At 46.1% G+C, this 24,157-nt stretch overlaps 1 protein-coding gene across 1 annotated transcript in view; it reads right to left on the bottom strand.

Annotated features, from left to right (window-relative positions):
* The window catches only part of LOC140387062 (sialoadhesin-like), a 185,835-nt gene that overhangs the window by 12,227 nt on the left and 149,451 nt on the right, over positions 1-24,157 (bottom strand). Inside the window, exons 11-12 of the mRNA XM_072470073.1 lie at positions 1,685-1,966; positions 217-498 (exon numbers count right to left, since the gene is read on the bottom strand). Coding sequence (XP_072326174.1) covers positions 217-498; positions 1,685-1,966 — 564 coding nt within the window. The remainder of the gene's footprint in view (positions 1-216; positions 499-1,684; positions 1,967-24,157) is intronic.

Here is a 24,157-nt window from a genome sequence, read left to right as displayed (position 1 = left end):
GTGAAGGGAATGAATGTTGGTGGCGGATGAGGTGACAATCAAGCATTCTGTGTTGGTGTCTGTGTGTTTGTGTGTGTTGGCCTGTGCATGTTCCTGGGGTATCCTTATATGTTGCATGTGTCAGTGTCTTTGTGTTTCCATATATGTTTGAGAGTGTGCAACAGTGTGTTTGAGGGAGTATGTGACTGACTGATGTTGAAGTCTGTGTACACTCACGTTCCACAGTGATGGTTATGGACTTCTCCACTGCTCCATGTTCATTCTCTGCCACACACTCATAGTCTCCAGTGTCCCTGGATGTAACGTGAGGAATCACCAACCACAGCTCATTGTTGGAACTTGTTCTGTTCATTGGGACGTTAATATGTCTCCACGTCAGGTTAGAAGCTGGGAAGCTCTCGACAGAGCAGATTATCACTGTAGAGTTACCCTCAATTATATTGATCGATGAAGAGTTAATCATATCAAGAGAAGTCATTGAGAGATTCCGTGGTTTGTCTAAAAACAAATAGAGGCTTAATTGTGAGCAAACACAATGCATGACAAGTCTCCATGCTTCATCTCTCTCTCAATATATCTGATGTCCATGTACATATCAAGACACCTTTCCACATTATGGGCGGTATTCTCCCCCCCACCCCTCCCCCCACGCCGGGTGGGAGAATCGCCAGGGCGCTGCGTGAGTTGCGCCACACCGCCCTGACACCCGCACGTGATTCTCCCCCGCCCCCAAAACCAGCGCCGCGAGAATCGTGCCGAGCCGCTCGGAGAATCGGTGCAAGCGGCGAGCGGCGATTCTCCGGCCCGGATGGGCCGAGCGGCTGCTCCGACACGACAGGGTCCTGCCGGCGCCGTCCACCCCTGGTAGCTGCCGGCGGCAAGTCTGCTGGGTGGGGGGGGGGGGGGGGGGGGGGGCCTGTGGGGGGGGGGTTAGGGGGGCTCCTTCACCGGGGGGGGCTTCCAATGGGGTCCAGTCCGCGATCGGGGTCCACCAATCAGCGGGCCGGCCTTCCCCCCCCCCGGGCCTACCTCCTTCCGCGGGCTGCCCCAGAACCCTGGCGCCATGTCGGTGAGGGGCCGGCGCCGCATAAGGAGGCTGGAGCGGTTCATGCCGTGCTGGCCCCATGTGGGGGCCAGAATAGGTCGTGCCCGGGCCCTGTTCGCGCCGTCATGAAACGCGACGGCGTTCCCGGGAGCGGAGAATCCCGCCCTGTAAATTTAAATATAAACATTTAGAATAGGCCCTGCCCCTATGTGTTTGTTTTTATTCATTCACAGAATGTGAGTGTCGCTGGCTAGGTCACCATTTATTACCCATTCCTAACTGCCCCTTGATGACTTGGTGGTGAGTTAATCACACAGAATTTCCAGCCTCTGACCTGTTCCTATAGGTACAGTGTTGATTTGGTTGGTCCAGGTGGTTTTCTGATCAATGGTAACCCCCAGAGTGTTGGTGGTGAGGGATTCAGCAATAGTAGTGCCCTTGGATGTCAGTGAGTGATGGTTAGATTATTTCTTTTTGGAGGTGGCCATTGCCTGGCACTTGTGCGGCACAAACCTTATTTGCCGCGAACAGTTCAAAGTGGGTGTTGTTCAGGTCTTGCTGCAAATATGGGATTGTGTACACATGTCTAATTGTGTATACTCATTTGTGTGAGAGATGTTGAAATCTGTGTGTGCTCACGTTCCACAGTGATGGCTATGAACCCCTCCACTTCTCCATGTTCATTCTCTGCCACACACTCATAGTCTCCAGCGTCCCTGGATGTAACGTGAGGAATCACCAACCACAGCTCATTGTTGGAACTTGTTCTGTTCATTGTGACATTAAGATGTCTCCACGTCAGGTTAGAAGCTGGGAAGCTCTTGACAGAGCAGATTATCACTGTAGAATTCCCCTCAATTGTATTTATCGATGAGGCGTTAATCATATCAAGAGAATTCATTGAGAGATTCCGTGGTGCGTCTAAAAATAAAGGAAGATTTTATTCTGGGAAAACACCGTGCACAGCAAGACTCCATACATCACTTCTCTGTATCTGGTGTCTGTTTTGTTACCTGGAGAACAGGTAATCTGTGCTACTCAACTCAGTTACAGTAGAGGCTTTGGAAGAAGGCTCGAAGTCGTCCAGAAGTTTTACAGAAGGTTTATTGAGCAACACAAGTTAAATAACTGCGTGAGCTCTTACTTTAAGAACTGTACTAGTAGAAAGGTTACAACTTTTCTGTGCTCGGCAGCTAGGCCTGACCACACTAGCAGCCCTGAGTTAAATTTCTGCCCTTTTCTCACAGTCAAATCAGCCAAAGAGGCATTGGGCTGCTTGCATCCTGCTTTTATACACGCCAGTGCTGCCCCCTAGTGGTCTTTCCATTACCCATCAGCTCCTTCTGTACATACCCATGTAAAGATCACTACATCCCCCTTTTTCACTTTCTTTTATAGTCGCAGAGCTGTAACTAAAAAAAAATCAAACACAGTTAGTTTCATGCACAAATACAGAACAGAGAGCAATGATTGTATCAGTTCATGTTCACAAGTTCAGACGGTTGGGTGCACGTCTGATTCGGGTAGACCTCCAGGGTGGGCATGGAGACCCAGAGATTTTTATGTCCATTTGGGCACCAACTGCTGGAGCCCCGGGATGTCGCATGATAGAGTCCTGCAGATCTAACGTCGGAAACACAGGATGATGAGGTGGAACCTTCAGCAGGTCTCGCTGGTTGCGTCAAAACAGTATTCCATCATCAGACTTCACAACGTACGATCATGGCGACCCTTGGCGGAGCGCCATCGCCATGTCAGACCATCCTCCAGCTGGGTGTCGCAACCTAAACCTGTCATTGATCGCTGACGGATGCAGCACTTTTGCATGCTGGTCATAGTGCTGCTTTTGTCCGTGACGTTGGTGACACATCTTGTCTAGGGCTGGCGAGTGATCGGGATCGGCGAAGAGTAAAGCCGGTAGCGTGGTTCTCACAACTCGATTGAAAAGCATTTGAGCCGATGACAGACCAGAGCTCAAAGGCGATGGACGATATGACAATAGAGCCAAGTGTATGTTGGATTCGAGTCAGTGGCCTTGCTGATTAGTTGCTTAATAATGTGGACACCTTTCTCCACCCTGCTGTTCGATTGAGGAAAGTGTGGACTCGAAGTCACGTGCTTGAAGTTGTATTTTTTTGAGAATTCCAACCACTCCCAGCTTGCAAAGCAAGGACCATTGTTGGTCATGACCGTCTGTGGGATGCCATGCTTCGAGAAGGTTTCCTTGCAAGCTTTAATAACTGATGCCGATGTGAGATCCGGGAGTTTCAGTACTTCTGGAAAATTGGAGTAATAATCGATGAGAAGAACATAGTGTTGACCCATGGAGTGAAACAAGTCAATACCAACTTTGTCCCACGGTGACGTAGCCATCTCTCATGCTGCTGGAGTGGCTCCTTGCATTGTGCCGGTCGATGTTTTTGACACATGTCACATGTGAGCACCATGTTTGTTATGTCCTTGTTTATCCCAGGCCAGTACACAGATTGCCGTGCTCTTCTTTTGCACTTTTCGGCACCAAGGTGCCTCTCATGAATCCTGTGGAGCATGTCCGCCTGGAGCGCCAGTGGAATGACGATTCTGTCATTTCGCAGTATGATGCCATCCACCATGGACAGTTCAGTTTGGACATTTTGGAACTGTGGGCACCACCCTCTTGGCCAGCCATGCTGAAGGTTGTGCATGACCTGGAGCAGGGCCGCATCTTCCCGTGTCTCCTGATGAATTTGCTGCAGCCTCTCGTCCGTTGCCGGGAGTGTCTCCCTGCCCCACTGTGCATGAGCTTCTACATCATCAATGGAAGCCGGAGGCGGACTGTCAGCGTCAATGGCTCGGGATAAGGTGTCAGCTATTATTAGGTCCTTCCCAGGCGTGTAAACCAGCGTGAAGTCGTACCTCCGCAACGTCATCATCATGCGTTGTAGGCGCGGCGTCATGTCATTGAGATCTTTGTTGATGATGTTGACCAGTGGCCTAAGATCAGTCTCCACTAGAAATGTGGGAATGCCATACACATAGTGTGGAATTTTGTTATACCCGTGATCAATCCCAGGCACTCCTTCTCTTTCTGTGCATACCTGCACTCCGTGGCAGTCATCGCTCGAGAAGCTGTAGCCACCTGGGTTGGCCAATTCCCGACGTAAAATAGAGAACAGCAAAGGCTGAAGGGAAATTCAGCCAACACAGGCAAAAACTAGCAGGTGCAAGTTTACTGTGTATTAAACTCTGCAAAAGCCCAGACAGCATCGATACAAGCAGCCATCTGCATAATAATGTAGCGGCCATCTACATACTAATGAGCGATCCCCGGGTACAATCGAAACATTTGGGATAAACAAGGCCAAGCCAGACTCCTCGGCACCAGCAGGAGCCAACACAAAAGAGGTTAACGGACACCTAAAGACCGCCCATCGATCAGGGAACCGCTCCAGTATTGGAGAAATCGAACCAAGCGATTGGAACAAAGCCCAATCACTTGGAACCAGGTACGGGGTCCGCCCCGAAAGGCGGGAAGCCCCTGGGGACTATAAAGTAAAGACCCCAAGTTCAAATCGGCCTTCTTGACAGGGTCACTCAGCAACGCGAACCAACCCTTGACAGTGACCTGTCCAGCTGCCGCCATAGAACGTAAGTCTCAAGTCAACGCTCGTTACGCGATAGGCGCTCCTAGCTACCAGTCCATACTGGCTTTGAATCCCGCAGACTCATAACCCGAACGAAAGGTAATTTGTTCCCCTGACCTGGTGGGCCAGTCCGAAACTAAGTATTGGCCTGTTAGTGATAGAAATAGCTTAGAAAGTAGAGTTTATGCATGAGTAGATTTGATTGTGTGTAAATAAATATGCTTTGATTTGAATCTTACTAATTGGTGTACTGAGTTATTGATCATGACTTGAACTTGAACCTCGTGGCGGTATCATAAAGATACCTGGCGACTCGAGAGCAAAGATTATAAAACAGAGCCAATTGAACCAACCAATAGTTAGCAACAAAGCATAAGCCACTGGGACCCAGTCCGACTGGTCATTCTGTTGAAGTAGCACCGCACCAATTCCACGTTGACTGGCGTCGGTGGAGATCTTTGTGGGTTTTGCTGGGTCAAAGAATGCCAGCGTTGGAGCTGCCATCACTTGGTGCTTCAGATCCACCCACTCGCCTTGGTGGCATGGAGTCCAGTCAAACTCCATGTCCTTCCTTATCACTTGTCGTAACGCCGTCGTCCGTGCTGCTCGGTTCGGTATGAACTTGCCTCGGAAGTTGATGAATCCCAGGAACCTGAGCACCGCCTTCTTGTCATGTGGCCGCTGCATCTTCTGAATTGCCGCTATCTTCTCAGCGTCCGGCTTCACCCCGTGCTCTGATATCGTGTCACTCACGAAGGTCAGAGATGAACGTGCGAAGGTGCACTTGGCTTGGTTGAGCTTCAGCCCAAATTGGTGGATTCTTTGGAAGACTTGCTTTACCCAAGCAATGTGGTCTTTCTCTGTCATTGACCATATTATGATGTCATCAACATATACTCGGACGCCGTCAATGCCCTCCGTCACCTGCTCCATAATTCTGTGAAATATTTTGGATGCAGAGATAATCCCGAAAGGCATACGATTATAGCAGTATCGTCCAAACGGTGTGTTGAAGATACACAACAGTAGGCTGGAATCATCGAGCTGCATCTGCCAGAAGCCCTGTGAGGCATCAAGTTTGGTGAATATGCGAGCCTTCGCCTTTTCACTCGTTATCTCCTCTCGCTTGGGGATGGGGTAGTGTTCCCAGCGAATGTTTTTGTTCAAGTCTTTGGGATCTAAACAGATTCTGAGTTCACCGGACGGCTTCTTGACACATACGAACGAGCTGACCCAGTCAGTCGGCTGTGTGACCTGTGATATGATGCCTTGAGATTGGAGGCGTTGGAGTTCTGCTTTTAGCCTGTCCCGCAACGGAGCTGGTACCCACCTTGGTGCATGAATGACCGGTGTTGCATCGTCTTTGAGCAGGATTTTGTACTTGTAGGGTAACGTACCCATGCCACAAAAGATGTCAGGATACTCACTGAGAAGTAACTGAATGGCATCGGCCAGTCGTGATGAGTCAACCGTGTTCATGAAAATCCTTTGTATCAGCCGCAAATCCTTGCAGGCTTGAGCACCTAACGGTGACGTTCTTTTGTCGTCCACGATCTCAAAACGTAGTCCTTTCCTGACTTTCTTATGAACTTCTTGTAGGTGGCATGATTCTCTCGAGGCGATCTGGTTGCCATTGTAGTCTGTTAAGTTGCATGCAGCAGGTATCATCTCGTGTGTCCCTGGGATGGATGCGAGATCTTTGCTTGTCATCAAGTTCGCGGATGCTCCCGTGTCAAGCTTGAGCGTAATTGGGGAGTTGTTCACTTGCACCGTGGCACTCCAATCGTTTGTGGATTCAACTGTATGCACGTATCGAGGCTGTGTGGTCAGCTCGTGCGGTTCCTCTGTGGCGTTTATGATTCCAACGCCGCATGTGTTCTCCCAGGAGTGGAACTCTTCGTGGTTGGAAAAATTTTCTTCGGGTGTCTGAGTGTCCATTGTATCTACTGTACGAACCTTGACATTTCCATGTCTTTGCATTGGAGAGTAATATTTGGCTGGGGACTGACACTGGGAGGCAAAATGATTCATCTTGGAGCACTTTAAACATCTTTTCCCTAGTGCAGGACATTTCCCTTTTAAATGGGCGGTGCCACAGCGGTAGCACGTCATGACATCCGTGACGTCACGTGTTGGCAGCGATCGCGTATACGCGACTCGCTCTTCTGGCTGGGGTCGGTACTTTACATACTGTGCATGCGCAGCTTCTTGCGCATGCGCATACCGGGATCTTGCATGATCGCATTTCTCTTGACTGCGCGCATGCGCAGATATGCCGTAATGTGCGCCAGCGGCCGGAAAAAAAGGCCTGTGAGGAGAAGCCACCATTTTAACATCTTCTACCTCGTGGAGTACGTTCTCCGTGTTTTTTTTCAAGAAATTCCAGGTACTGCTGTTTTTTCTGCTCTTGCTGTATTTTGCTATGGTAGTTTTTAAAGTTAAATCATTTTGCTGCATTAATGATTCCCTTAAATTTTCATCTGAGAGACCATAGATTAATTGCTTCCTGATAATGGAGTCTGTTACATCAGCATAGTTACAACCTTGTGCTGGCAAGCGGAGATCTGTGACAAAATTAGAGATAGTCTCCCTGTTTTTTGGGAATCTGTTACGCAGGTTAAATCGTTCCATGATTTTGTTTGATTGTGATTTACAGTGTTCATCAAATTTTGCCATTATCATTTGATAGTTAGTTCATTGTCACCATACGTAAAAGAGTTATAAATGTCTACAGCTTGCCAGTCTGCCGTTGAGAGTCATCTCCCGATCTTTCTCTCGTCGGTGGCTGCATTTAGGGCAGTAGCTGCCATATATATCTGAAACTGCTGTTTATACATTTTCCAGTTACTATTTAAATTACCGGTAGTTTTCAGCAGCTCTGGAAGTGGCGTGTGGTCCATCGCTTCGGTAGGTTGTTTGGAATCAAAATGCTGCGAAGTCTTCCACAGTCGAGCGGCCGGCCCGTTACTTTTGCTGCTTGCTTTGGTTCTTTCTGGCCTCTAACCTAATCTATCTAGTACTGTCCGATGAAAGCCACTCCGGTACCACGTTTTGTTACCTGTAGAGCAGGTAATCTGTGCTACTCAACTCAGTTACAGTAGAGGCTTTGGAAGAAGGCTCGAAGTCGGCCAAAAGTTTTACAGAAGGTTTATTAAGCAACACAACATAAATAATTGTGTGAGCTTTTACTTTAAGAACTGTACTAGTAGAAAGGTTACAACTTTTCTATGCTCTACAACTAGGCCTGACCACACTAGCAGCCCTGTGCTAAATTTCTGCCCCTGTTCTCCTCACAGTCAAATCAGCCAAAGAGGCATAGGGCTGCTTGTGTCCCACTTTTACACATGCCAGTGCTGCCCCCTAGTGGTCTTTCCACTACCCATCAGCCCCTTCTGTACATACCCATGTAAAGATCACTACAGTGTTTATGTGCATTTCAGGACATCTTTGCTCTTTATAAGTTCCAATGTCCCGTTTACAATGGACATTGAGTGTGTCTGTTTCTTTTTATTCTTTCACAAGATATGCACGTTGCTGGTATGGCCAGCATTTATTGCCCATGCCCAGTTTCCTTCGGTAAGCTGAGCTGCTTTCTTGAACCGCTACATGTGTGTACACCCCCACTGTTGTTAGAGAGGGAGTTGCAGGATTTTGCCCCAGCGACAGTGAAGGAACAGCGACACAGTTCGAAGTTAGAATATTGTGCCTTGGTGGGGAACTTGCTGGTGGTGGTGTTCCCCAGCATCTGCTTCTCTTGTCATTCTAGATAGTACTGGTTGCATGTTTGAAAAAGGTGTTGTTGACGGAGCCTTAGTGAGATGCTGCAGTGTATTGTGTGGATGTTATTGTGAGCAATCACAATACACAGTCAGACTATTCATCATCTCTCTCTGTATTTGATGTCTTTATGCATTTTGTGGCAACTTTCCTGAGTGTAAATTCCGATGTCATATTTATAATGGAAAATGCCTGTGGTGTTCTTTGGTTGCGTAGTGCTCACAAAGGCCATAAATATCTTTTAAATTGAAAAAATCTATACATTTATAAGCACTACTTAAATGGATTCAACATTTACTCCGACATAAGACACAGTTGATAATAAGCATACAATCTACATTCATCTATTACTAATCTCTACACTATTTCATCAATGATGATCTGCTCTCACTCACACTATCTTTCCTTCAGTCTGCACTCTAGCTTTCTCCTCAATATTTCACCCCACACACGGCTTAGCATCAATGCCTTATATAGTTGTACATCTAGCTCCCTCCAGTGGTTGATTTAGACATTACATTACCCTTCCAGTTCTTTACAGGGATGATAATGTTACATCCCCTTTCTTTGGAAAAGATGTTATAGACTTTGTTTGTAACTTTTTTTTTTGAACATTACATTAGCAAGCATGAATCATTAACTTGTTTTTACATTCAGTTCAAAAATAACTGTTAAGTCACATTGATGATGACAGATGAATAAAGAACAAAGAACCAAAGAAAAGTACAGCACAGGAACAGGCCCTTCGGCCCTCCAAGCCTGCGCTGACCATGCTGCCTGTCTAAACTAAAATCTCTACACTTCCTGGGTCCGAATCCCTCTATTCCCATCCTATTCATATATTTGTCAAGATGCCCCTTAAACGTCACTATCGTCCCTGCTTCCACTACCTCCTCCGGTAGTGAGTTCCAGGCACCCACTACCCTCTGTGTAAAAAACTTGCCTTGTACATCTACTCTAAACCTTGCCCCTCTCACCTTAAACCTATGCCCCCTAGTAATTGACCCCTCTACTCTGGGAAAAAGTCTCTGACTATCCACTCTGTCTATGCCCCTCATAATTTTGTATACCTCTATCAGGTCTCCCCTCAACCTCCTTCGTTCCAGTGAGAACAAACCAAATTTATTCAACCTCTCCTCATAGTTAATGCCCTCCATACCAGGCACCCTCTCTAAAGCCTCCACATCCTCCTGTTAGTGTGGCGACCGGAATTGAACACTATACTCCAAGTGTGGCCTAACTAAGGTTCTATACAGCTGCAACATGTCTTGCCAATTTTTATACTCAATGCCCCGACCAATGAAGGCAAGCATGCCATATGCCTTCTTGACTACCTTCTCCACAAGTGTTGCCCCTTTCAGTGACCTGTGGACCTGTACACCTAGATCTCTCTGACTGTCAATACTCTTGAGGGTTCTACCATTCACTGTATATTCCCTACCTGCATTACCTCACATTTGTCCGGATTAAACTCCATCTGCCATCTCGCCGCCCAAGTCTCCAAATGATTTAAATCCTGCTCTATCCTCTGACAGTCCTCATCGCTATCCGCAATTCCACCAACCTTTGTGTCGTCCGCAAACTTACTAATCAGACCAGTTACATTTTCCTCCAAATCATTTATATATACTACGAACAGCAAAGGTCCCAGCACTGAACCCTGCAGATCACCACTAGTCACAGCCCTCCAATCAGGGAAGCCCCCTTCCATTGCTACTCTCTGCTTTCTATGACCTAGCCAGTTCTGTATCCATCTTGCCAGCCCGTGTGACTTCACCTTTTGTACCGTCTGCCATGAGGGACCTTGTCAAAGACCTTGCTGAAGTCCATATAGAAAACATCCACTGCCCTACCTGCATTAGTCATCTTTGCGACCTCCTCGAAATACTCTATCAAGTTAGTGAGACACGACCTCCCCTTCACAAAACCGTGCTGCCTCTCGCTAATACGTCCACTTGCTTCCAAATGGGAGTAGATCCTGTCTCGAAGAATTCTCTCCAGTAATTTCCCTACCACTGACGTAAGGCTCACCGGCCTGTAGTTCCCTGGATTATCCTTGCTCCCTTTCTTAAACAAAGGAACACCATAGGCTATTCTTCAGTCCTCCAGGACATCACCTGAAGACAGTGAGGATCCAAAGATTTCTGTCAAAGCCTCAGCAATTTCCTCTCTTGCCTCCTTCAGTATTCTGGGGTAGATCCCATCAGGCCTTGGGGATTTATCCATCTTAATATTTTTCAAGTCGCTCAACACTTCGTCTTTTTGAATCTCAATGTGACTCAGGCTATCTACACACCCTTCTCCAGACTCAACATCCACCAATTCCTTCTCTTTGGTGAAAACTGATACAAAGTATTCATTTAGTACCTCACCCATTTCCTCTGGCTCCACACATAGATTCCCTCCCCTGTCCTTCAGTGGGCCAACCCTTTCCCTGGCTACCCTCTTGCTTTTTATGTACATGCAAAAAGCCTTGGGATTTTCCTTAACCCTATTTGCCAATGATTTTTCATGACCCCTTTTAGCCCTCCTGCCTCCTTGCTTAAGTTCCTTCCTACTTTCCTTATATTCCACACAGGCTTCATCTGTTCCCAGCCTTCTAGCCCTGACGAATGCCTCCTTTTTCTTTTTGACGAGACCTAGAATATCACTCGTTATCCAAGGTTCCTGAAATTTGCCGTATTTATCCTTCTTCCTCACAGGAACATGCTGGTCCTGAATTCCTTTCAACTGACATTTGAAAGCCTCCCACATGTCAGATGTTGATTCACCCTCAAACATCCGCCCCCGATCTAGGTTCTTCAGTTCCCGCTATAATTAGCCTTCCCCCAATTTAGCTCATTCACCCTAGGACCACTCTTATCCTTGGCCACCAGCACTTTAAAACTTACTGAATTGTGGTCACTGTTCCCGAAATGCTCCCCTCCTGAAACTTCTACCACCTGGCCGGGCTCATTCCCCAATACCAGATCCAGACCAGCTCCTTCTCTAGTTGGACTATTTACATATTGTTTCAAGAAGCCCTCCTGGATGCTCCTTACAAACTCTGCCCCGTCCAAGCCCCTAGCACTAAGTGAGTCCAAGTCAATATTGGTGAAGTTAAAGTCTCCCATCACAACAACACTGTTGCTTTTACTAGTTATTACAGTCATTACAAATTTAATCTGTTCGGTGGTTTCCTTGTTCTAGTTGACCTTCTCAGTTGTTTCGTCAAAGTATGGAAGTTATCTTCAAAATCGTCTTGATGCATTGGTGATAATGAAGGATTAGGAGAGTCAATGGGCGGGATTCTCCGACCCCCTGCCGGGTCGGAGAAACACCGGGGGCTGGCGTGAATCCCGACCCCGCCGGTTGCCGAATTCTCCGGCACTGGATGTTCGGCGCGGGCGGGAATTGCGCCGCTCAGGTCAGCGGGCCCCCCCCCCCGGCGATTCTCCAGCCCGCGATGGGCCGAAGTCCCGCTGCTGGAATGCCTGTCCCGCCGACAAGAATCAAACCACCTCTCTTACCGGCGGGACTAGGCGGTGCGGGCGGGCTCCGGGGTCCTGGGGGGGGGGTGTACGGGGCGATCTGGCCCTGGGGGGTGCCCCCACGGAGGCCTGGCCCGCGATGGGGGCCCACCGATCTGCGGGCGGGCCTGTGCCGTGGGGGCACTCTTTTCCCTCCGCCTTGGCCACAGCCTTCACCATGGCCAATGTGTAAGAGACACCCCCCCCGCGCATGCGCGGGGATGACGTCAGCAGCTGCTGACACTCCCGCGCATGCGCGGACATCCGCCGGCCTGCGAAGTCCTTTTGCCCCCGGCTGGCGTGGTGCCAATGGCCTTTCCCGGCAACCACTCTGGCGTGGGCCTAGCCACTCAAGGTGAGGGCTTGGCCCCTCAAGGTGCAGAGAAATCCGCACCTTTGGGGCGGCCCGACGCCGGAATGGTTCCCGCCACTCCATCCCGCCGGGACCCCCTGCCCCGCCGGGTAGGGGAGAATCCTGGCCAATGTCTTTGAAGATGGCATCCTGAGCAATCGTGTTCTGAGTTTGAGATGGAATATGTTTTTTTTATTTACAGTAATGCTCTTCTCTTTCTTCTAAACATTGAACCTTGTTCTGTCTGAACCAAGTACGATCTGGGTTCAACTTGTCTTAAAACTTCAGCTATACGTTGCCATCTACCATCAGGATTTTAAGAATAATAAACAATGATAATATTTATTATCACAAGTAGGGTTCAATGAAGTTACTGTGAAAAGCCCCGAGTCGACACATTCCGGCGCCTGGTCGGGGAGGCCGGTACGGAAATTGAACCGTGCTGCTGGCATCGTTCTGCATTGCAAGCCAACTGTTTAGCCCACTCTGCTAAACCAGCCCCTTTTGTGTACAAATATAGTCTCATTCTCTTAACTTTGATAAAGGATTTGCGTGCTTGCCGTAATACTTTTTCTGTTTTTGTTTTTGGAACCTGAGGCGGTTATGTATTTCTTGATGATCCATATTTTGAACCATGATTTCTGGTAATGTGGTGACAATATTTCTTCCCATCAACATCTAAGGGATAGTCAGCACGGATGTGAGAGGGGTAGGTCTTGCCTTACAAATCTTATTGAATTCTTTGAGGAGGTGACCAAGCATGTGGATGAAGGTAAAGCAGTGGATGTAGTGTACATGGATTTTAGTAAGGCATTTGATAAGGTTCCCCATGGTAGGCTTCTGCAGAAAGTAAGGTGGCATGGGATAGTGGGAAATTTAGCCAGTTGGATAACGAACTGGCTAACCGATAGAAGTCAGAGAGTGGTGGTGGATGGCAAATATTCAGCCTGGATCCCAGTTACCAGTGGCGTACCGCAGGGATCAGTTCTGGGTCCTCTGCTGTTTGTGATTTTCATTAATGACTTGGATGAGGGAGTTGAAGGGTGGGTCAGTAAATTTGCAGACGATACGAAGATTGGTGGAGTTGTGGATAGTAAGGAGGGCTGTTGTCGGCTGCAAAGAGACATAGATAGGATGCAGAGCTGGGCTGAGAAGTGGCAGATGGAGTTTAACCCTGAAAAGTGTGAGGTTGTCCATTTTGGAAGGACAAATATGAATGCGGAATACAGGGTTAACGGTAGAGTTCTTGGCAATGTGGAGGAGCAGAGAGATCTTGGGGTCTACATTCATACATCTTTGAAAGTTGCCACTCAAGTGGATAGAGCTGTGAAGAAGGCCGATGGTGTGCTCGCGATCATTAACAGAGGGATTGAATTTAAGAGCCGTGAGGTGATGATGCAGCTGTACCAAACTTTGGTAAGGCCACATTTGGAGTACTGTGAACAGTTCTGGTCACCTCATTTTAGGAAGGATGTGGAAGCTTTGGAAAAGGTGCAAAGAAGATTTACCAGGATGTTACCTGGAATGGAGAGTAGGTCTTACGAGGAAAGGTTGAGGGTGCTAGGCCTTTTCTCATTAGAACGGAGAAGGATGAGGGGCGACTTGATAGAGGTTTATAAGATGATCAGGGGAATGGATAGAGTAGACAGTCAGAGACTTTTTCCCCGGGTGGAACAAACCATTACAAGGGGACATAAATTTAAGGTGAAAGGTGGAAGATATAGGAGGGCTATCAGAGATAGGTTCTTTACCCAGAGAGTAGTGGGGGCATGGAATGCACTGCCTGTGGAAGTAGTTGAGTCGGAAACATTAGGGACCTTCAAGCAGCTATTGGATAGGTACATGGATTACAGTAAAATGATATAGTGTAGATTTATTTGTTCTTAAGGGCAGCACGGTAGCATTGTGGATGGCACAATTGCTTCACAGCTCCAGGGTCCCAGGTTTGATTCCGGCTTGGGTCACTGTCTGTGCGGAGTCTGCACGTCCTCCCCGTGTCTGCGTGGGTTTCCTCCGGGTGCTCCGGTTTCCTCCCACAGTCCAAAGATGTGCAGGGTAGGTGGATTGGCCATGATAAATTGCCCTTAGTGTCCAAAATTGCCCTTGGTGTTGGGTGGAGGTGTTGAGTTTGGGTGGGGTGCTCTTTCCAAGAGCCGGTGCAGACTCAGGGGGCCGAATGGCCTCCTTCTGCACTGTAAATTCTATGATAATCTATGATTAATCTAGGACAAAGGTTCGGCACAACATCGTGGGCCGAAGGGCCTGTTCTGTGCTGTATTTTCTATGTTCTATGTTCTAAGCAGGTGATAAACCTGATGACAATGGGGGAGCTGTGTATGTAAATAGTGCCAAAGATAAATCCTTGTTGTCATCGGACAGGGCTGGTTTAAGCTCAATGGGCTAGACAGCTGGTTTGTGATGCAGAACAAGACCAGCAGTGTGGGTTCAGTTCCCGCACCAGCTGAGAATTCTAAATACTCCTTCTGTGTACCTGAATGTGGCAGCTGATGGCTTTTCACAGTAACTTCATTGCAGTGTTTATGTAAGCCTACTTGTGACAATAAAAGAAAGATTATTATTATCATTGCTTTACTGAATAGTTTTTTTTCTATTCCTCTGCCTTTGTCTGCTTTGCCATTAGATTGGGGGTACAATGGGCTTGATGTGATATGGTTAAAATTATAACGTTCTGCAAATTGTGTCCACTCCCAGTTGGTGAAGCAAGGACCATTGTCAGAGGCAGCGTGTAATGGAATTCCATGGCGAGCAAAAACAGATTTTGCTGCTCGTATTACAGATCTCGTCGTTGAATCATTCAGCGTAATCACCTCGGGATAGTTGGAATGGTAGTCGATTATTACTGGATAGTTATGACCTTTGAAGTAGAATAGATCCAAACCAACTTTGATCCATGGATTGATGATGAGTTCATTTTCTTCCAAGCTCTCTTTGCATTGTGCAGATAAATGCATTTGACAAATGCCGCATTGCTGCACATGATTGTCCACATCCTGACTGATTCCAGGCCAGCACACAGATTGTCTTGCTCGTCTACGACATTTTTCAATACCTTGGTGACCCTCGTGTATCTGTAACAAGATACCCTGTCGGAGGCATGAAGGAATAACTATCTCCTGTCTCCTTTGAGTAGGAATCCGTTAATTAATGTGGGGTCATCTTTGATACTGCGAAAAGCTGAGCAACACCCATTGGTCCATCCTTCTTTGAGGTATTTGATTACCCTTTGGAGTGTCAAGCCCTGTTCTGTTTCTTCTTTGATGATTCGTAGCTTTCTGTCAGACACTGGTAGCATCTCAGTAACAAATTAAGCTTGTGCTTCCACAATGTGCACTATATTTAAAACCGTGCTATCAGTATCATTTAGAATGGGTTAAAGTGTGTTTGTTTCAATGCAAGGAGTGTCAGATATAAGGGAGATGAACTTAGAGCATGGATGAGTACTTGGAAGTACGGTGTTGTGGCCATTACGGAGACATGGATTTCACAGGGACACGATTGGTTGTCAGATGTTCCAGGGTTTAGATGTTTTCAGAAGAATAGGAGGGAGGTAAAAGAGGAAGGGGAGTGGCACTGTTAATTAGGGAGTGCACCACAGTTGCAGAAAAGGAGGTAGTCGGGGAGGGTTTGTCTACTGAGTCAGTATGGGTGGAAGCCAGAAACAAGAAAGGAGCAGCGACTTTATTGGGAGTTTTCTATTGACCCCCCCCCCCCCCAATCGCAACAGAGAGATGGAGGAACAGATTGGGTGGCAGATCTTGGAAAGGTGCATAAGTAACAGAGTTGTTGTCATGGGTGACTTCAACTTTCCTAATATTGACTGGAACCTCCTGAGTGCAAATGGACAGAGCAGATTTTGTCAGGTGTGTACAGGAAGGATTCCTGACTCAATATGTAGATAGGCCGACTAGGGGGGAGGCCATATTGGATTTGGTGCTTGGCAACGAACCAGGCCAGGTATCAGATGTCTCGGTGGGAGAGCATTTCAGTGACAGTGACCACAACTCCTTGACCTTTACCATTGTCATAGAGAGGGATAGGAACAGACAGTATGGGAAGGTGCTTAATTGGGGGATGGGAAATTATACTTCTATTAGACAGGAGCTGAGGAGCATAAAGTGTGAACAGTTGTTCTCGGGGAAATGCACAACAGTAATGTGGGGGTTGTTTAAGGAGCACTTACTGCGAGTCTGAGGAGATAGGGGAGGCCCTAAATGAATATTTTGCTTCAGTATTCACGAGAGAGAGGGACCTTGTTGCTCATGAGAACAGCGTGAACCAGGTTAACAGGCTCAAACAGGTTGATATTAAGAAGGAGGATGTGCTGGAAATTTTGAAAAACATCAGGATAGGTAAGTCCCCTAGGCCTGACGGGATATACCCAAGGTTACTATGGGAAGCAAGGGAGGAGATTGCTGCACCGTTGGCGATGATTTATGCATCCTGACTCTCAACTGGAGTAGTACCGGATGATTGGAGGGAGGCGAATGTTGTTTGCCTGGACAAGTAAGGGAATAGGGAAATCCCTGGGAATTACAGATCAGTCAGTCAGTCTGACGTCTGTGGTGACCAAAGTATTGGAAAGGATTCTGAGAGATAGGATTTATGATTATTTAGAAAAACATAGTTTGATTAAAGATAGTCAGCATGGCTTTGTGAGGGGCAGGTCATGCCTCACAAGCCTCATTGAATTCTTTGAGGATGTGACAAGACACATTGATGAAGGTCGGGCAGTGGATGTGGTGTATATGCATTTCAGTAAGGCATTTGAGGTTCCCCATGGTAGGCTCATTCAGAAAGTTAGGGGACATGGGATACAGGGAACACTGGCTGTCTGGATACAGAATTGGCTGACCGAAAGAAGACAGCGAGTGGTATTGGATGGAAAGTATTCCGCCTGGAGGTCGGTGACCAGTGATGTCCCACAGGGATCTGTTCTGGGACCTCTGCTCTGTGTGGTTTTAATAAATGACTTGGATGCGGAAGTGGAAGGGTGGGTTAGTAAGTTGGCCTGTAGTGATCTCTATATGTGCATGTACACAAGGGGTTAATGTGTAATCAGGAGCACCACATGATCACTAGAGGGCCGGACCAATAGGGGTATAAAAGGCAACCACATTGGGTCTCTGGCTCTCTCGGGGATGCACTGTGACCAGTGCAATAGCAGAGTAGTTCAGATGGCTAGTGGAGTTACGTATAGTTACTGTAGTTAGATCTTGTTAACCTTATCACTAGTATCAAAGCTAAAGTAAAGAATTCATGCAATTATTGTTATGGTTACTCAATAAACCTTGTGTTACTATTGGATGAGTTTGAATCTTCTGCATCAAGATTCAGAAGACTTCTTCATTAGCTAAGGATTGAGTAGCACATGTTACCTACCACACAGGTAACAAAACATGGTACCAGGCGTATTGGCTTTAACAGAACTAGTTAGATTAGGTTAGACAAAAAGAGAAGAAAATTCAGACCAGATATTCGACTGTGGAAGACTTCGCAGCAAATGGATCCTCGATGACTAACTATGGGACTCATTGGACCTCTAGGGCAGCTGGAAACAACCGGTAATTTAAGCTATAACTGGAAAAGATTTGAACAGATATTCCAAATATTTATCGCAGCTAATGATTTAAGCACAGTCTCTGACGCAACGAAAATAGCACTACTTCTCTCAATAGGAGGGCATAAAGCTAGAGAAATCTATAATTGCTTTAATTACTTATAAGGTGAAGACAGCACCAAAATAGAAGTAATACTCAAGAAATTTGATGAACAGTGTAAGAGTCAGTCTGGAGAGATGCTGGAAATATTTAACTCTTGTCATAAATAGAACATAGAACATAGAACATTACAACGCAGTACAGGCCCTTCGGCCCTCGATGTTGCGCCGACCTGTGAAACCACTCTAAAGCCCATCTACACTATTCCCTTATTGTCCATATGTCTATCCAATGCCAGAGAAACGGAGGGCCCATCACTGATTTTTTTCACAAATCTCAAGTTAATACCACAAGGCTGTGATTATGCTGATTTCAGAAACACTATGATAATGGATCAATTAATTTCTGGACTATCTGACAAAAACTTGAAGGAAGAACTTTCACACGATAAGTATCTAACTTTAGAAACTGCTATGCAAAAATGCCTTGCTTATGAACAAATACAAAATCAATACTGTGAGTCTTTACAAACACAGAATCAGTATCTCGAAATCAAAATTAGTAAAAATGGTGCGAACATTCACCACGAAGCAGAGGCAGAATCTCACTCGATGCAACAGCACGCTTTGATCGGCTGCCATCTTGAGCGAGAGCGTTCCGGCCAGTATGCACATGCGCACTTCTCAAAAAGAAGGAAAACGGCAAAATACACTCGAGAAGCCGCGCATACGCAGTTGCGAAAAGAGCGCACAGAAAAGAAAACTCGAATTGCGCATTTTCAATCGACTCCTACGCATGATGTCACGAGCGTCATGACGTCAGAGGACCCGGACCACGCCCACTTAAAAGGGAAATGCACGAAAATGAACAAAAAGACATTTAAAGCTGCAATACCAAATTTTCTGCACATCAAAAGTCAGAACAAGCCCGAACTTATACCAGCAGTTAAAAATAACCTCTGCAGCACCCTGGCACAAGCAGTTTGCACCACCCAAAGAGGAGAGCACAGTGATTTGTTCATTGAAGAATACTACTCAGAAGATGATTTCTTCATTGGACATAGAAAGAACAATGACAAATCCGAAACAAAAAGAGATGATTTGTTCATTGAAGACTACTGCTCAGACATGGATGAGTTATTTGGAATTGATGATCATTGCATCAGCAACACGGTTGAAATGCTCAACACTACTCTTCTCATGGTAGATGAATCCAATACCATGATGCCATGGCAGAGCGTCGATACATTGGATGACAGCAATACCCAAGAAGAAGATGATGCCACACAGAGAGCACAGATCAACTCTACAGTGAGAACACTGCACAACTCCACAGAGAGAGCGATGACAGACTCCACAGAGAGAGCGATGAAAGACTCCACAGGGAAAGCGATGAAGGACTCCGCAGAGAGAGCGATGAAAGACTCCACAGAGAGAGCAATGAAAGACTCAACAGGGAAAGTGATGAAGGACTCCGCAGAGAGAGCGATGAAAGACTCCACAGAGAGCGCGATGAAGGACTCCGCAGAGAGAGCAACACAAACCTCAACAAAGAGAGCGACGCAAGCCTCAACAGACAGCTCGGTGACAGACTCAAAAATAGAAGCAAGCAAACACTCCATAGCGAACGCCATGCATGAACAAGACTATGAAGGTCTATCCATCTTATCTGCGCAACCAGCAGCATCAAAGTCTACCAAGCTCACGTGAACAACAAAAAGACGATGACAGTCTACCCAGTTTATTTGAGCCACCAGAACCCAGCTCATTTAACCAACAAGAAGACAGTCTACCCAGCTTATTTGAGCCACCAGAAGAAGACTATGAACGTCTACCCAGCTCATTTAACCAAAAAGAAGATACTGAATGTCTACCCACCGTCTGTGAGACAAGTGACGAAGAAATCACAATTCCCATATAGGATGTGCAGGATCACAGCGTGACTGACAGATCTCAGCTCGTCTGCACAGAAGCACTCAATAATCAGAGGATGGCCACCCATGAGTCCAGAGAGACCACGTCAATAGAAATCTTGAAGATTTTGACTCCAGAAGAGGAGCATCAAGAAACCGAAGGTGATTCAAATGAACCAGAAATAGCTCCAGAAGAGGAGCACAAAGAAATCAATGATGATTCAAGTGAACCAGAAATGACTCCAGAAGAGGACTACCATGGAAGCAAAGAAGAGGAATCAAATCCACCACAAATGACTGATGTCACCAACATCAATGCAACATCAGATCATTCTCACAATTCTCAAGAAGAAACGCTCAATGTAACAGATACCACAACGGACACTGACACCACTAACTGTGACAATGACTCAAATCATCCACACGGAATACTCATTGAGCCAAACAACGCAAGATGCACATCAGAAACAAGAACAACAACAGCAACAACAAAAACAACATGCAGCGCAACAAGAACAACAAAGACAACAAGAAGCAAAACAGTAACAACAAGCATGACAAGAAAAATGACAAGAACAGCGACAAAAACAACAAAAACAGAAACAACAAGCATGACAAGAAAAACAACAAGAACAACAGTGATAACAACAAAAACAGAAACAACAGGCATGACAAAAACGACAACAAGAGCGACAACAACAAGAACAACAACGAAAACAACAAACACAGAAACGACAGAAACAACAACAATGAAACAATGACCTGTACAACATGGTACAACACTGCACATGAAGGACAATGCCACAGCACACCGCAAAATAATGACAAGACTACAAACATGCCAAGGCATGACAAAGAATCTGAAGAATTTACATCTGCCCCAGAATAAGCAAGCACACCAGCTTTCAAGGCAGATGACACATTAGATCAATACCGCAAGCACAGGAAAAAGTCCAGGTCAGACAATAAAGATGACATACAGAATTAATACCGCAAGCACAGAAAAAAGTCCAGGTCAGACAATGGTGTAACACAGAATCGCTACCACAATTATAGAAAAAAAAAGTCTAAATCAGACAACAAAGTGATTCGACCATTCGAACACCTCATGATGACTTGATGGTCACTTAAACACAAGAACACTGACGACGTTCACAAAGAAATAACGACATCAACATCACCACTTCAACAACAGAAGACGAAAGCAACTCAGCCGAACAAATTCATAAAGTTTGGACTCACAAATGTTTTTAGTAAGATTGGACTCATAAATATTAATTGGCTTTGTATAATCATCAAGATCATCACAACTTGTACGTAATATCATTTGTCTACCTATTCCACACGAGCGAAAAAACCTTAGAGACTAAATGTATTCACATTTGACGGACTATCTCATTGATGTTATGCAATGCATTGCAAACTGCATCCATTATGTTCGTTCAATTTTCTTTGCAACATACAGAAAATATGTAACACCAAGAAAAGGGGGATGCAGTGATCTCTATATGTGCATGTACACAAGGGGTTAATCTGTAATCAGTAGCACCACATGATCGCTAAAGGGCCGGACCAACATGGGTATAAAAAGCAACCACATTGGGTCTCTGGCTCTCTCAGGGGTGCACTGTGACCAGGGCAATAGCAGAGTAGTTCAGATGGCTAGTGGAGTTACGTATAGTTACTGTAGTTAGATCTTGTTAACCTTATCACTAGTATCTATGTTAAAGTAAAGAACTCATGCAATTATTGTTATGTTACTCAATAAACCTTGTGTTACTACTGGATGAGTTTGAGTCTTCTTCATCGAGATTCAGAAGACCTCTTCATTAGCCAAGGATTGAGTATCACATGTTACCTACCACACAGGTAACAAAACATGCCAATGACACGAAGGTTGGTGGAGTTGTAGATAATGTTGAGGGCTGTTGCAGGTTACAACAGGACATTGACAGGATGCAGAGTCGGGCTGAGAAGTGGCAGATGGAGTTCAACCTAGATAAATGTGAAGTGATTTGTTTTGGAAGCTCGAATTTGAATGCTGAATACAGGGTTAAAGGCAGGATTCTTGGAAGTGTGGAGGAACAGAGGGATCTTGGGATCCACGTAGATCGATCCCTCAAAGTTGCCACCCAGGTTGATAGGGTTGTTAAGAAGGCGTATGGTGTGTTGGCTTTTATTAACGGGGATTAAGTTTAAGAGCCGCGAGGTTTTGTTGCAGCTTTATAAAACCCTGGGTAGACCACACTTGGAATATTGTGTCCAGTTCTGGTCGCCTGATTATAGGAAAGATGTTGATGCTTTGGAGAGGGTGCAGAGGAGATTTACCAGGACTGGAGGGCATGTCTTATGAAGAAAGGTTGAGGGAGCTAGGGATTTTCTCACTGGAGCGAAGGAGGAAGAGAGGTGACTGGATAGGGGTGTACAAGGTGATGAAAGGCATGGATAGAGTCGATAGCAAGAGACTTTTCCCCAGGGCGGAAATGGCTGTCACGAGGGGACATTGTTTTAAGGTGATTGGAAGAAGGTATAGTGGAGATGTCAGAGGTAGGTTCTTTACACAGAGAGTGGTGGGTATGTGGAATGCACTGCCAACAGAGGTGGTGGAGTCAGAGTCATTAGGGACATTTTTGCGACTCTTGGACAGGCACATGGACAGCAGTAAATTGAAGGTGTGTAGGGTAGGTTGACCTTAGATTAGGATAAATGGTCGGCACGACATCGTGGGCCGAAGGGCCTGTCCTGTGCTGCTCTGTTCTATGTTCTATTTGCTGCTCTGGATAGGATACATAGGGTTGGTTTAGCTAGGGCTGGTTTAGCTATATCGGGCTGGCTTAGCTCAGTGAGCTGGACAGCTGGTTTGTGATGCAGAACAAGACCAGCAGTGCAGGTTCAATTCCCGTACCACCTTACCCGAACAGGTGCTGGAATGTGGCGACTGGGGGCTTTTCACAGTAACTTCATACTTGTGACAATCAAAGGTTATTACTGTATCAGCAACAACTAACTGTTTTCCTGGTGTGGAGACGAGTGCGAAATCGTAGCGCCATAGTTTCATTCTCATTCTCTGAAGACGTGGAGACGTCTCGTTAATGTCTTTCTTAATGATGATGTTAACTAAAGGTCTGTGATCAGTTTCAGCGATAAAGTGTGGCGAACCATAAACATAATTGTGAAATTTGGTGATGCCTGTTACGAGACAAAGGCATTCTTTTTCTATTTGCGCATAACGCTCTGCAGGAGTCATCGAGTGCAATGCATACGCAATAGATTTCCACATATCCTGATCATCTTTCTGAAATCGGACTGCGTCTAAGCCCTGTTTGCTGGCATCAGTGGAGATTTTTATTTCCTTTGTCGAGTCACAGAACATTAACACTGGAGCAGTGTTCAGAGCTGTTTTCATGTCTTGCCACTCAGCTGCGTGTTCAAGTGTCCATTTCAAGTGAACATTATTTTTTATCAGGTTGCGTAGAGCCATTGTACGATTGGATAAGTTTGGAATGAACTTCCCCATGGAGGTTACCCACCGAGCATTTGCAGAATCGCTTTCCTGTCCATTGGTACTGGCATTTCCTCTATGGCATTGATTTTGTCTGGATCCCGTCAAATTCCTTCCTGAGATATAATATTGCCTAAAAAATTCAATTTGTGGATCCCAAACTGACATTTGTCACGATTCAATTTCAATCCATAGTGACAAACTCTGTTGAGCACTTTCTTGAGCCTATCACAATGTTCTTCTGGAGTATTAGACCAGATGATTTCACCAGCCAATGGAGCTCATCCGTAGTGATGGTACCGAAGCCAGATGGTACCTAACAGTTGTGTGTGGACTATAGAAAGGTTAATGCAGAGTTAGAAGAATGGACTCTAATCCTATCCCACGTTTGGAGAATTGCATTGAGAAGGTGGGACAATCAGCTTTTATTTCCAAACTAGATTTATTTAAAGGTTACTGTAAGGTACCTTTATCTGAAAGGGGGAAGGAGATATCAGCTTTTGTTACTCTAGACGGTACATACTGTAGCCACGTAAAATGGCTGACTCCCGATTAGAATGGCCAAACCCCGATTTAAAATGGCGAATGGAAGAGGCTGATGGGAAAATCAGCCAACAGGACTCAAACGGACAGCTGCAGGTAAAACAGTGTATTCGCCTCTGGAGAAGCCAGACCGAACCCATACCTGCAGCCATCAACATCACAACACCCCAGCCATCTGCATGTTAATCAGCCATCCCCGGGAACAATTGCTACAAA

Source organism: Scyliorhinus torazame, chromosome 12 (assembly GCF_047496885.1).
Source record: "Scyliorhinus torazame isolate Kashiwa2021f chromosome 12, sScyTor2.1, whole genome shotgun sequence".
NCBI classification, from domain to species: Eukaryota; Metazoa; Chordata; class Chondrichthyes; order Carcharhiniformes; family Scyliorhinidae; genus Scyliorhinus; species Scyliorhinus torazame.
This window is presented reverse-complemented; position numbering and strand designations above follow the sequence as displayed.